The following is a 15470-nucleotide window of genomic DNA, read 5'->3' as shown; positions in this document are numbered from 1 at the left end:
CTTTATGAGTACCTATGGCCCTGATGCTACATCAGTATGCTCAGATTCCTTTATTATTGGCCCCAGAAGCTCATTTTCTTTCCACTTAATTCCTCTTGCAAGCTTAATTATACCAAAGTAGATTTTTGTGATATAAATAAGATCACAGCTTGCATAGGTCCATAAAGCTTGATGGAAGGAATCCACACTGGTTCAGTGGTTTGAAATTCTTTTCTGGAGACTAAGACCATTCATAGCTGTGCTAATGTGGTAGTCACTAGTTCTAGGAGGTTACTGAAATCAAGTATTTAGTTTCTCAGCCACACAAGCCATGTTCTAAGCACTCAGTAGCTGCATGTGGCTAGTGGCTGCCGTATTGGGTAATGCAAATGCAGAACATTGCCAACAGACTGCGCTCATCTAGAGCGTGTAGCGATCCGCTTTGTTATCAAGAAGCTTGATGCAGGGTCAAGTCTAGTTCAACAAAACGTGCAGAACATTTCAGGAAAATTAAATCTCTCTGCACTGAGAATGATGGGTCAGATGGCAAGTGAACTTTGGCTGTGAGATGAAGGCATCCCCCAGGACCTCCCACCGCCCACCTTTTCTTTCATTCTCTCCGGTCTTCCAGCTGGTTCAGACACTTTCCCGCTCTCCTCATTCATTAGATACTGTTGAGGGAGGGAAAGGACGAAAGAAACAGAGAACTCAGTTTGTGTACATGATTGATATCCATGAACTCTGAGTAATTTTTTTCCTTCTCTCTTAGGTCCTTGAGGCCACGCGGGTTAATCGGAGAAAGAGCGCATTGGCTTTGCGCTGGGAGGCGGGGATCTATGCCAACCAAGAGGAAGAAGACAATGAATAATCAACTTCCTTCCACCCAGGAAGCTTCTTTGGTGCTTGGGTTCCCAAGAAACCAAGAAATCAACTCATCAAAGCATTTTAATAGAATATTTATTAAAGTGCAAACGAACTCAGCAATCCTTATGCAGGCCAGAAGTTACAATTTACAGTGATGAAAAAATAAAGTGAAAAAGCAGTCCACCCATCAAACTCGAACTCCTGGGAGTCAAAAGAAAAAGGATTTTGTGTGTGTGTGAGACTCAAAGGATCGCCTGGGTTTGGACCACAGTTGATCCCAAAGGACAAAGAAATTATGAGCAAACCAACATGGTTGCTCCAGGCAGAACCGAGACCAGGCTGCCTGGGTGATGAGGAAAACAGTGGAGATGTGGCCATTTGGAGAATCTGAGAAGCTGGGGCTGTCCCCCTGGCAGAGGGTATTTCCCTGTGCCTGCACTGGTTTCCCACCCACGGCCACATCACGGGTGTCGGACCAACTCCATCCACTCCAGCAGCCATAAAATAAGGTTTCTCTCTCTATTCGCCCAGAAGAGGCAACTATTGTCCCATATCTCTTTCATTTAATTGTTTTTAATTAGGAGCAGTGAATGATCACAATCCGTATTTTGAAGACAAGATTTCTTCCTGTTGCAAACACAATCTGTTCTACATTAGGAGGTTGAGGAAGTGGGGGCAGAAAGCCAAACCAAATAGATTATTTTAGCTTTAGGATCTTGTCTGCTTATGATATTGACTGAGCTACAGTTTATGAGAACACATTTTCACAATTCTGTTTCTTTATATGAAGACTATATTTAGGGGGCAACAACTATTTTTATGATGGGGTGGGGGAATCTATCCATGTATAAAACCTGTAGACATTGAACAGCACGGTTCAAGAGGGGAGGGGTATTTTTAGAGTGGCAATAATTGAAAAAAGGGCGAACTCTGCCTTGGAGAGGTAGATGAGAAATAAAGAGGTGTTTATAACTATATTTTATATATAAAGTGAACCTTCAAGGGAGTAGGAAGATGATAGATTATTTTGGATCAGTCAGGAAGGAAAGGAAACAGTAAAGAAAGCTCATGAAAGGTAGAGAATAAGGGAGGGAGAAAGAGTGGGAAGATGAGGAAGTAAGGGAGATTATTTTTGCTGAGCAACCAATATTTTTCAGGATGATACAGAGAAAAATATAGAATAGAAATTTAAGTGCAGGCTTAGGATCAGCTACAAATCCTAAAGATGGGTGTGTGTGGGTGTGTGTGTGTGCGCGCACGCATGTGCGCCTGTGTGCCCACACATGCCTTTGTGTATTTTCACAAAGCGCATGAGTGCTCTCGAGTAAGGGGGTGTGTGTGTGTGTGTATGTGTGTGTGTGAGAATTAAAATTCCAGAATGGTCATGGGACAAAGGTGTTCACTTATTTCCTCCAAAGCTGTTTGCCAGCGTCAGGAGTGAGCGAGAATTTCTTTTTTATGAAAAGGATATAGAGGCTCCGAGCTGATACAGTATTTGTAATAATCAAGTTGACCTAACATGGTGTTTGCATGAGTCACAATGGCAAAGTTTTGAGCAGTTTTGTAATTTGACATTTAGGAAAGTTTCATATTTATTCTCACGCTTTGTATTCATGCTTAGTATAGGCTAAAGGATGCCAGCTTTACTCTGTCTTTTAAAGCAATATGATAAGGGCATTCAATCATGGAATGCCCTCAATTTCTGGATGAGAAATTTTTTAACTCTGGCCATGAGAAAAAAACTGACCAGCATTCTTTTTTTTTTTTTTTTAATTAGAGGATAATTACTTTACAATATTGTGCCCTTTGTTTTACAACTGTGTTTTTTTTTTTTTAAAAAAAAGCAATAAGTAAGTTAGACCTCACTAAAATTCCTTTTTGTTTTTATATTGTTCTGTCATAAGCGCTAATAGGTTATTCTGACAAGTAGCAGTTCCACAAAATTTGTATGTAGATGTCATGCACACTATCTTTGCTTCTGTTATTAGACTAATGTTGACTTTAGGGGAAAGTTTATTCATAAACAAGTGGTGGACACAAAGTAGAAATGGAACTGTCGGATAACTTACAACTTTGAAACTGCCAAGGGAACCTGCAGTTTGAAGCCAAATTCTGCAGATGGGTAATTAGCACCATCTTCAAATGGTTCATGCCCCTGAACATTCCGAACGAAGAGTCAACAAAATGTGCTAGCCACTGGAGATACGCGACAAATAAGATCCCTGTTGTTACGAATTCTTTTTTCAAGTGGGAGAGGCTGGCACAGAGACAGATGTTCCCAGGAAAATGAGATGAGGAGTCCTGACCAGTGACATGGGAGTACCCTGAGGATTTCCAGCATTGTTCCCAAGACAGGCACAGGAGTGACCACTGATGGGACAGTAGCATTGTGTGGCCCAGGGACACGGGCTGCTTGGATGCCTGGAGAGCAGAGCGTTCTGTGCTTCATGATTTCTGGACTAACTCTGGATCTGGTCATGACTGCAGACTAGATACAGATGGACTCCCCATCTTTTGAAAGAGTCCTCAGGACTTGCCTGAAGTGTTTGGTTCTGTTTTGAAGGAAACTGTGTACCCACTTTAATCCTCCATTTGAGAAGAGAATGGGCAGCTGAAAAGAAAGCTTAGAAGGCCACGCAATTCCTGCAGTTGCTGTGGAGGCAGATAAATCGGTCTTTGACTACAGTTGATTGAACCAGACACACTTACTGCGTAGAGTCACAGAGTTGGGATCCTTTGGTCCATGCTTTGAGTAGGCAACAAATCCAGCGTTTCCGTGACCCCCTCACAGTCACAAAGCCGTTTAACTGTGGCCCCCACATCTCCAGCCTTTGCTTGTTCCCGTCTGCTGCCGTCTGATGACTGCTCAGTTACAACCCTGTTAAAATGTACATTACAGTTCCCTTGGAAGAGCCAGGTTTTCTCTGCGCTCTTGAGTTTTTTTATTCATTTAAGAAACATTGGGCCATGGCTTTGTACATATCACTATGCTAGGCTCTGGGATCCCAAATTAACCCCTTAAAACTGTGTGAAGATGCAGCAGACCTGGAGGAAAATCACTCCTGCCTCATCCATTGAGAGGAAGAGGCTTGTCCACACATTGGCTGGCCTCTGATGCTCATCCCTGCCCCCAAATAGCACGCAAGCTTGTTAATCTCAGCTAGAACAAATGTTTAGATTCCGTAGATGTTAAAAGCTTTCCTGAAAGTATTCCATCCCACAGTGTTTATAGATGTCCACTTTCCTCCAGAACTGATTACCTACTGACATTCCTTGGCTTTCTCATCCAGAAATTATGGAAACAGGGTCTGTCAGTGGCAGGAGGCTGGGCTGTGTCCAACGCAAAGGACACATGCAGTTTCCTTGCCTTTTTACACCTGTGCATGCTGCCCACCGTAGACAGTGATGTATAAGCCGTATATATAGCTCAGTGTCCACATATATACACAACATACACACACAGCATAACAAGGAACACTAAAAACAGTGTTGACTCTTGTCTCTGAAGACAAATAATTTAACATTTTTTCCAACTGAAGAATGGATGTCATTAAACTATGTATTGAAAAAAAAATAACCTACGTGTTTAGAGATGGTGACTATATCCAGTTTTAGTGACAGAACCAATTTCCTGAATTTTAAGCATTCAGTGAGTGAGCTGCCAATTTTGATTTTGTGTTGCTCTTTACCCAAATGACTTTTTTTTTTTTCCCCTTTTTTGGAGGAGGGGGCAAAAAGCAGCAATACTGTGTTTGAATATGATCCTCTGGCTCTCCTGTGTATGTTAACCACTTCAATGTTATTATCCTGCTTTGGTTTTATAGTGATTGTGAGGCATTCAATGCAAGTATACAGTTATTTTCTCATTAAAACCCAGTGTGTGTGGTGTTTTTATAAATGATGGCCACTTGTTTGACTGGGGTGGGGGTGTTGGAGGACTGCGCTGTGCGAGGGTGGCATGCCAGTGCCCTTGCCTCTAATTCCATGGGGGGAACATCTGCTGCTTGCATGTTTGGAACCAAGAAAGCAACACGAGCTGGTGGGGCAGACCTTTGACAGGCTGTTGGCGATGCCCCAGCTGCCCTGGCTAGACTGGAAACTCCGATGGGACCGACAGAAATGACACGGGTGCCTCTAGAGAAGGTAGGCAGATTCCAAGGTCAGAGATGATGGGGCGAAGGGCAGGATGAACAGTGACGCTCACACTTTGCACGTAGGTCCTAATTTTTATTATCTGTTCCATTCCCCACACCCATATTTGGCTCTGATTGGGTGCTAAGTCGCTTCAGTTGTGTTCGACTCTTTTCAACGCTATGGGCTCTGCTCTGAGGCATAGAGAATTTCAGACTTTACCGAGCGTCTGAGACCACAGGTGAACCAGAAAGCTTCCTCCCCTGATTCCCTCCTGCCCTCCCTCCACTTCATCACCCCCAGCCCTCATCTGTAGCCACGCTGGGCTGTCTTCCATCTTAGACCCTGGAACTAACCTGCACCCAGACCTCCAGTTGCCTGTTCTTCCTGAGCACCTCTCTCTCTTCCTGGGGTCTCCTTTCAGCTGCTGCTTTTTTCATCTCTCCCCATTTATGTAACTTCTTTCGGTCTTCCCCCACCCCTACCCCACCCCACCCAGGATTGCAGTCATATTCTCCTGTTCTTCCCTACGGCATCATGTCCAGTCTCCGTGTGATGGGAGTTCTCAATTTTGAGGGGAAGGGGGCAGAATCAGGCCCCTTTGAAAATTTGATCAAACTCTATAATAGGAACGTATTAACATCTTTTAAAATGTGTTTTTAATTGGAGGATAATTGCTTGACAGTGTGTTGGTTTCTGCCTTACAACGACATGAATCAGCTGTGAGTACACATGTATCCCCTCCGTCTTGAACCGCGCCTTTCCACCCCTCATCCCCAACTCCCAGGTCATTCATTACAGAGCACCAGGCTGAGATCCATTTCACACATGGTAGATGAATAGGTAGCATTTATGAAGCACTGAGAAAGTGACAGGCGTTTTCTACAATTTCCACAAATGTAATCTATTTCTTACAACAATTCCATAGGGTTTTCTGTTTTGGTTTCTGTTTGTCTGTCTTTTGGGGCATTTTTTTTTTTTTTTTGGCTGAGCCACGCAGCTTGCAGGATCTTAGTTCCCCGACCAGGTATCAAACCCAGGCCCCTGGCGTTGAGAGTGGGAAGTCCTAACTACTAGATGCCTGAGAAATTCCCTGGGGTTGAACTATTTTGATATCCATTTGACACGTTAGAAAACAGATGCCACAGAGCTCATAAATAGTAGCGCTTGAATTTTAACCTGGGCAGTCTGATTCAAGTGTTGCTCTTACCTACTCTTCCCATAAAAACGCACATTGGCAACTTCACATGCAAGATCCAGTAGATCTGATGCTGTGTGTGGGTCTGGGTGACCTTACCACACCTCCTCCTGCTGTGGGCTCTTGTGAACCAATGCCAAAGCTGTGATAGGAGCTGGAGTCTTGGGGGAGAGCAGAGTTTTGGTGGCAGCCCACTTCATTCAGATAAAGTTTCTTTATTTGAATGAACTCCCTCTAGGCTCTTTCCTTTGGGGTCAGCTCTCCCAGGAGGTAGTGGGAGAAGATGACCCAGGCTTAGTGGGAGAAGATGACCCAGGCTTCCCATTGCCAAAAAGGAACCAGAAGTGACTGCAAATGGGTGATCAAAAGGTGCTAAAATTGAATTGTGATAGCTGCACGTTTATTAAAACTCATTGAATCGTACACTTGGAAACGAGTACATCTAACGGTATGTAAGTTATACCACAGTGAAAGCCACAGCAAAAAACAAAAGGATGGGGGACTCAAGGAACTGGAAGAAAAGCTCAGGCAAAAGATCCAAGGAGGTCGCACAGCCTGAGGTTGAAAAGAGGAGTCCTTCAGGCCAACATTCAGCCACCAGCTAATGAGGAAGAAAGCTTGCTGTCCTTGAGGTACCCCCCAGGAACCAGGAGCAGAAGAATTGTCGTCATCCATGGATTCAGCATCCCGGTCCTCTTTCCATCCATCACTGCTAACACCTGAGGGCACCAGGCAGCGCCAGGTGAGTTCAGGTAAACACAACTGAGATCCGGTGGGCAGGGCTGGCTGCTGGGCACTCAGGCTGCGTAGCGCCAGGGAGTGGGTGGAACTTGGAGCCTGATACAGTCAGAGTGAAAGGAATTTGGGGTGATTTTTACTGACGAGGCTCTTCCTGAAAACCCACTGATGTGAGGGGTTATCCTCTCACGAGTAGAGGGCAGGTGTGCCGGCCTTTTACACATCAGTGTAAAGGCATCAGTGTAGGGCATCAGTGGGAAGCTGGAGGGGACCTATGGCCACCACCCTGGGCTCAACGCCTCTATTTTTTTCTTTTTTAAAAAAATTGAAGTACAGTTGATGTACAATGTTGTGTTAGTTTTAGGTGTACAACAAAGTGCTTCAGTTGTACATACATTTCTATCTTTTTCAGATTCTCTTCCCTTATGGCTTATTACAAAATAGTATAGTTCCATGTGCTATACAGTAGATTCTTGTTGATTAGTTTAGATATAGTTGTGTGTATATGTTAATCCCACACTCCTAGTTTAACCACCCCCACCACACCCATGCTTTCCCCTTTGGTAACCAAAGCCATGTTTTCTTTGCCTGTGGGTCTATTTCTGTTTTGTCTATGCGTTCATCAGTACCATTTGTTTTTTACATTCCGCATCAGCTCCCCTGGTTTTATTGGTGCAAAGAAACGAATAATGAGGTTCCTTTGGAGCATTGCCCCTTTTAATTATGAGCTCCTTCAGCCACAAGAGGGTGGTGACTATAGCCCTCCCTGCACACAACCCACTCAGAACTCAGAATTGGACTCCTAGGGGAACAGAGAACAAGTCGGGAATTAAAGGGAGGAATTCAAAAAGTTTGAAGTGTGCCCGATGACATTAAGACAAAGAAGGGACCTTGGGAAATTCCAGGGTCCACACCAGCAATTCCTAAATATCACCCAAGCATTTCAGACACTTTCTCTCAGAGAAGAAATGTTTGCCCGATAGAGACTTTTAAAAATTGACTCCACCAAGAGAGTGCTCTCAGTGTCAATTAACCTTACAGGAGGACTAACCAGATGCTTTGCTCCAAATCCACAGGTGGTGGGCTCTGAACAAGTGGAGTGGATCCACTGGTCCCCTAGAGGAGTAAAGTAAAAAACCTTTCTTCCCCTTCTTTGGTTTTCCCCTGCCTTCCCATTTAGAGAACATTCTGCCTCTGCCGTGGCCTTCAGCTGGTACCTGTGATTCACCTCTGAGGAGGAGTGCTGTTTGTCAAAATTTTGAGTGGACCTCTGCAACACTTGGAGGGCTTGTTAACCAGAGATCTGGACTTGTACCCAGAGTTTCTGATTCTGAAGGGCTGGGTATGCAGCCCAAGAATTTTCTCATTAGTTTTTCTGGAATGCTGCTGCTTGTCTAAAGGGCCTCACTTTGAAAATCACTGGTCTGGAGTGTAAGTAATGAATAGGGTCTGGGCAAACAATTTATGTTTGAAAACTGGGGAATTGATGAAGGATTTATAAGCTGCAGATACATGTGGTTTGGGGATGGTTTTGAATATTCTTGGGGCCACTGTTTGCCCAACATAGCCACCTACCACTTTGTGGGTCTTGGTGAAGCAGGATCTGAGTTTCACTTAGACTGTTTGAGTGAGAACCTTCTAACTGGGCTGAGAACAGTTCTGTTCTCATATGTTCTGACTTTAATTTCAGGGTGAGATCGAGGGATTCATTAGAGCTTTGGAAGAAGGTCTTACTTTGTAGAGTGATAGCAACACCAGGACTCGGTGACATGAATTTGTTTGAATAACATGGTTGCGTAATTTAAGATGAGACGCAAGATGAGGGGTCAGGATGGCTTAATCTCCTACAGCTCCTCTCAATTCTGACTCCATCTGCCTCACCTGGAGAACTTTAGTGTTTGGATTCAATTGGTAGGGGCTTCCCAGGTGGCGCTAGTGGTAAAGAACTTGCCTGCTGTGTGTGTGTGTGTGTGTGTGTGTGTGTGTAGGGGCTTGCCTGCTGTGTGTGTGTGTGTGTGTGTAGGGGCTTGCCTGGTGTGTGTGTGTGTGTGTGTGTGTGTGTGTGTGTAGGGGCTTGCCTGCTGTGTGTGTGTGTGTGTGTAGGGGCTTGCTTGCTGTGTGTGTGTGTGTGTAGGGGCTTGCCTGCTGTGTGTGTGTGTGTGTGTGTGTGTAGGGGCTTGCCTGCTGTGTATGTGTGTGTGTGTGTGTAGGGGCTTGCCTGCTGTGTGTGTGTGTAGGGGCTTGCCTGCTGTGTGTGTGTGTGTGTGTGTGTGTGTGTAGGGGCTTGCCTGCTGTGTGTGTGTGTGTGTGTGTGTGTGTGTGTGTGTAGGGGCTTGCCTGCTGTGTGTGTGTGTGTGTGTGTGTGTGTGTGTGTGTGTAGGGGCTTGCCTGCTGTGTGTGTGTGTGTGTGTGTGTGTGTGTGTGTGTAGGGGCTTGCCTGCCTGCCGGGGTGTGTGTGTGTGTGTGTGTGTGTGTGTGTAGGGGCTTGCCTGCCTGCCGGGGTGTGTGTGTGTGTGTGTGTTTAGGGGCTTCCCAGGTAGGGTGTGTGTGTGTGTTTAGGAGCTTCCCAGGTCGGGTGTGTCTGTGTGTGTTTAGGCTCCCCAGGGGGCGCTAGTGGTAAAGAACGTGCCTGCCTCTGTGTGTATGTCTGTAACTCGCTCAGTCATGTCCAGCTCTCTATGACCCATGAACTCTAGCCCTCCTATGCGATTCTCCAAGCAAGAATACTGGAGTGGATTGCCATTCCCTTCTCCAGAGGACCTTCCCAACCCAGGGATCAAACCCGGGTCTCCTGAACTGCTGGCAGATTCTTTGCCGTTTGTGCTACAGGGAAGTCCAAATTAAAACTGAAAAATAACTACAGGAGACATAAGGGACACACTTTTGATCCCTGGGTCGAGATGCTTCCCTGGAGAAGGAAATGGCAACACACTCCGGTATTCTTGCCTGGAGAATCCCATGGACAGAGGAGCCTGGTGGGCTACAGTCCATAGGGTTGCACAGAGTCAGACACGAATGAAGCAACTTGGCATGCTTGCACAAATGGTGTGGGCTGGAGCCCAGGCATCAGTAGAAATTAAAAGCATCCCAGGGGACTGTAACACAGAGCAAGCTTTGAACGTCACTGTCTGATGCTATAGGTCTTTCCAAGGTCAAGCAATGTTTCCACACCTGCCTACTTAATAAGGCCACCCGGTGGCCACCTATAGTGCCTCAGATGCTTTTAATTTTCCTTCTCACATGGGGAGGAACCCATATTCTTCTATTCTGGGCAAGAGAGAACTATCCAAGTGATTAAGATGTTTTGTAAACCCACAAAGATCCCAGGAGTCATCAGTGGAGAGTCAGAGGGTTCTGGGAGCTTACAAGGAGAGATTTAGGAAGGAACTTCCCAAGATGAACATGAAAGTTGCAGAATCAGATCGCGGGGTTGGTGGAATTCCTCTTAGTATTCTCAATGTTTTCCATTCAATTCAAGATGCTCACCTTTGGCTGCAAGTGTGCAAGGTGGCCACTAGGTGGCAATGGTCTCTAAAACCAGATTCCATAGCCAAGAACCTTCCTAGGGGGTCAGGAGGCGCTTTCCTCCTGTCACACAAGACAGAAATCTGCTGAGATTTACATACAGCTACTCCAAAAGCACTGCAATGAAGACACCACTTGCACAATACATGGAGGTCAAATGTGGCCTTTTATTTACATTCACACTTCAGTGGAAAATTGATGGTTGCCACCAGATGGCAGCAGACTCCGGCATGCTTCCTCCACTCAGGGCCCGTAGTTCTTTTTTTGTTTGTTTTAAATTGGAGGCTAATTACTTTACAATATTGTAGTGACTTTTGCCATACATTAACGTGAATCAGTCATGGGTGTAGGGCCGGTGGTTCTTAAGGGCGAGCTCTGTACAGGGCAATGTGCTGAGCACTTTATATGGATTATTTCCTGAAGTTTTGTTTTTTTTAAAAAAAACACTTCCTTGAGGCACCTATTAATATTAGCTCCATTTTACAAATGAGTAGTTGAATAACTTGCTCTGGAGGATATGATCAAGGTGAGAGGAGAATTCAAACCCAGGCAGTCTGCACCAAAGCCTGAGTCTGACTGACCTCCCCAACTTTCCTTCTCACCGACTTGATTCAATAGCAAACAGACCTCCAGTCGTGGTCCTGAGCTGGCTCTGCTTTCTCGTAGTAGAGCCTATCTTCAGCACAGATCTGCATCAAGAGGGAGATGGAACGATAACAGCTGAAAATTGGGCTTGTATATGGAAGTGGCAGAAGTGTGGGGATATGAGTGAGACATGGACAGTCTCTGTTAAAAGCAGCCGCTGTCACTAAAAGCCAACACACAACAAAAATGTGGCCCTTCCCAGTTTCTTCTCTGAGCACTAGGTGAGTGGTCTGCCCTCCGAGTTATCACAAATACCTACTGAGTTATGTACATAGTTCGGAGTGTCACAGTAACAATCTCCAGCTCTCCAACCTGAAGCATCTGTTTTTCTTGGCTCCTACTAGTGGTCACACATTTTATGGAATCACCCCAGTTCTAAGTGTCTGTTTCCCTATCGGGTAGGGTACAGGTAGACTGTCGACAAAGTGACCCAATAATTAATTCAGTGGCTGAAAGAAGATAGCAGGTTATTTCTCTCTCACAGTACAGTCCAAGGGGAGCATTTGAGGTCCAAGGGCATTTTGTTTTAAGCCGTCTTTTAGAGTCAAACACTTTCCATCCGATTCTTCATCATCCTCAGGACCTATTGTCACAGACGCTGTGGTCCAGCCTTTGGAACTGGTAAGATGCAGTAAAGCCATTTACTGAAAACCCAGGTGTGCCTGTTCCCTGGATCCGCTGTAGGCATGGCTTCCCTGCATCTATTAAAGACAGCACACCAGCTTCTAAAGATTGATTAATTCTAGGATTTCCACTGCAACCACAGCTCAAATAAAGTCCAAAGGAATAAGGACTAAATAAGTTGCTAAAACTTGCTTAAGTTTGCACATCTTCCTTCATGACACAGTCCACATCTAGTTTATCTCTTCCCATATTTATAATTGCACAAACCACAGGAAGAACACTTACGAGGTCAGGTTAACACAGAACTACCCTTTAGTCCTGAAAAGTCCTCTGGATGGCTTAAGATAGCCCCTCTATCTTAGCACAAAGGCTAATGGACGTCTCCTTATGCTCCCCAAATATCACACTGAATACCCACATTCCACAAGCCCTGAATATGATAGGGGCAGAACTGGCATGCTTAAGGGGACAAAAGGGGTGTTTAGCCTAGGCTATGAAGCCACAAGGACACACACAGATACAAATAAGTCAACAGTGTTCAGATGTCTGTCAGTCACATGACCTGCATCTCACTCAAGGGCAGCTGGGGAGGGCTTTCCCGAGCCTCCCAGGTCACGCCGCTGCTTGAACTTGTGCTGGTTTCTCTGACTTTGGTTGCAAATACTGATTGACCTGGAGACCTTTCTGGTGGCTGCCATGTTGTTTAGTCTGGGTTAACCTCAGCTGACCTGGAATGACCTCATGCTTATCTCCGGAGCTGCTGGAGTGTGGCGGCGACCGTTAGCTACACTAACTCAAGATAAGTGGTGTTCTTTTCCCATGGGTTCAGGAGTTGTTCCAGGGAGGGTGGACCAGCTGGCCGGCGGTGCTGTGCAATAATAATATTAACTTGGGTTTATGATATGCATTTGGTGTTGACGGAATCCGGGGCTTTGGACTGAGGAGCTGGTCGGGTAACTGGAATGTGCTTAGAGGACCAGGTAGCTCACGATAAGACACCCCTGCCACTAGTAGACCTGAGGCTTCTGGTTCTCAGGTGCTTTGCAGGTGCATTGATGGTGGTGATGTGAGACCTATACCACCCTGTGCTGAGAGGAAAAAGAAGCCTGTGCCTGGGCGTGCTAGACCCCTCTGATGAGGCTCTCTCCTGTATTGCACCCTTGACCTGTAACAAGGTGGTCTGAGTATAAACTGAACTATGAGTCCTTTCAGCAGCAGAACATTTAAGGTAATTAATGTGTAATTTACACATATCTTCTTGATATAGCTTCATGCTCCTAATCTTTTTTTAAAAAATAATTTATTTTTGGCTGTGTTGGGTCTTTGTTGCTGCATGGTACTTGTGGTGAGCAGAGGCTACTCTTTAATTGCAGTGTGTGGACTTCTCATTACAGTGACTTCTCTTGTTGCTGAGCGCTGGCTCTAGGACTCATGGGCTTCAGTAGTTGTGGCTCCCAGGCTCCAGAGCACAGGCTCGGTGGTTGTGGCCACATAGGCTTAGTTGCCCTGTAGCATGTGGGATCCTCCTGGATCGGGGATTGAACTCACGTCTCCTGCGTTGGCAGGCAGGCTCGCCACCATTGAGCCCCCAGGGAAGCCCCTGCTCCTAATCCTAATGTCACGTAAACCATGCTTGCCGGGTGCACTTGGTCCTTAGCGATCAGTCCAGGGACTCGGAAAGGTGAAGGCTCACTGTAAGGGGAATGAGGAGGGTTCTCAACAGTAACTCTCTGGGTTTCGTCAATGTTACCAAAAAGAATTCAGGTGATCTTTACTTGCAAGTGAGAAGTAAAGGCATAAAGCCCCCTCCAGGCAGACAGAGGAAATTGAGGACTGGGCAGGTGGAGGCAAGGACCAGTTATCTGATGTCAGAACTTCTCTTTTCAAGTCCCATCCCTCAGAGACTTTGCCAGGGTCCCCTGAACCTATTTTGAAAGTGGAGGAAAAAATAAGTTTGAGGAGCAAGAGCATCTCAGATTTTACTCTCAGACTAAATTATAAAATTTCAGAATAAAATATACCATTCCAGGAGCCCATTTAGAACGAATCCTGGGCTTCAGGTGAGTAGGGCTAGATCGCCCACAGGGACTGAAGCACTTGTACAGAAGTAAGGAGGGATGCGTGGGCTGGGCCAGCTCTCTGAGGAGGAAGGCAGCTCTGAAAAGGGCCAAGTGCCCAGGGCAGACCCATGTGGATGAGAGAGGATCAGTCTGAGAGGTCAAAGAGGAACCAGATGGTTAGCTGGACAAGCAATACATAAGTTAAAACGTTATAATGTATTGAGGTGAAAATCACATAATATAAAATTAACCATTTTAAATTGAACAAGTTAGCACACTTAGGACATTCATGGTCCTGTACAGACACTGCCTCTAGCTAGTTCCAAAACAGTTTCCTCATTGCAAACAGAATCATCATCCCCAGAATCAAACTCTCTCTCTCTACTTTCTCCAAGCCCCTAGCAACCACTGATCTATGGATTTGCTTGTTTTGGACATTTCATATAAATGGAATCACACAATAGGTGACCTTTCATGACTGGCTTCTCTCACTGAGCAGAATGTTTTCAAAGTTCATCCATGCCATAGCATAAATCAGCACTTCTTTCCTTTTTGAGGCTGAATAATAGTGCATTGTATGGATTGATCATATTTAGTTTATCCATCCATTCACTGTGTGAACTGTTTCAGCTTGACTTTTGTGACTAGTGCTGCTCCGAACATGCATGTACAGGTACTTGTTTGAGTTTGTTTCTAATTACTTTGGACACACACCTAGGAGTGGAATTGCAGGATCATATGGTAATTTTATGTTTACTTTCATACTTTTTTCCCCTTTTTAAAAATCAAAACCTAGTTGATTTATAATATGGTTGTTTGTTCCAGGTGTATGGCAAAGTGATTTAGATATATGTGTGTATATATATAATTTTTTCAGATTTTTTTTTCCCTTATAGGATATTACAAAGTACTGAGTATAGTTCCCTGTGCTATATAGTAGGTCCTTTTCGGTCATTGGGCTTCCCTGGTGGCTCAGCTGGTAAAGAATCCTCCTGCAAGGCAGGTGATCTGGGTTCAATCCCTGAATTGGGAAGATCCCCTGGAGAAGGGAAAGGCTACCCACTCCAGTATTCTGGCCTGAAGAATTCCATGGACTGTACAGTCCATGGGGTTACAAAGAGTCGGACACGACTGAGCGACTTTCACTTCACTTTTGGTCACCTATTGTATACACACACTGTAGTGTGTATATGTTAACCCCAAACTCCTAATTTATTCTTCCCCATCTCTTTACACTTTGGTAACCACAAATTTGGTTTCTATGTCTGTGGGTCTATTTCTGTTGGGTAAATAAGTTCATTTTTATCACTTTTTATGATTCCACATATAAACAATATCATATGATCTTTGTCTTTTTCTGTCTGACTTCACTTAATGTGATAATCTCTAGACCCATCCATGTTGCTGCAAATGGCATTATTTCATTCTTTTTTATGGTTGAGTAATATTCCATTGTATTCATAACTAACTTTTAAAATCCCAAGTCAGTGATTAAAAGAGCTCAGAGGCCCACCCCCCACCAGAGAGGAGGGTAGGAGGAGCGTGCTTTTCCTCAAGCTGAGGGAAAGGGGATTTAAAAGAACCCTCAAATAGCTTGTTAAATATTCCCTGGAGAGCAAGGGAAACGAGGAGGACGCGGCACACCTGAGGATTCGGAAGGGCTCCACATTGGAGCAGGCAGCTTCCCAACCATCACAGCAAAGAGA

At 45.0% G+C, this 15470-nt stretch overlaps 1 protein-coding gene across 8 annotated transcripts in view; it reads left to right on the top strand.

The window, feature by feature from the left end:
• Positions 1 to 4715, top strand: part of PALM2AKAP2 (PALM2 and AKAP2 fusion) — a 490983-nt gene extending 486268 nt beyond the window's left edge. For all 8 annotated transcript variants that reach the window (XM_043927344.1, XM_043927343.1, XM_043927342.1 and 5 more), the window contains one exon: positions 749 to 4715. In XM_043927344.1, coding sequence (XP_043783279.1) covers positions 749 to 847 — 99 coding nt within the window. In that variant the 3' untranslated portion in view covers positions 848 to 4715. The remainder of the gene's footprint in view (positions 1 to 748) is intronic.
• Positions 4716 to 15470: the final 10755 nt, after the last annotated feature.

The sequence above is a fragment of the Cervus elaphus genome, chromosome 16, assembly GCF_910594005.1.
Source record: "Cervus elaphus chromosome 16, mCerEla1.1, whole genome shotgun sequence".
In the NCBI taxonomy this organism is placed as follows: Eukaryota; Metazoa; Chordata; class Mammalia; order Artiodactyla; family Cervidae; genus Cervus; species Cervus elaphus.
This window is presented reverse-complemented; position numbering and strand designations above follow the sequence as displayed.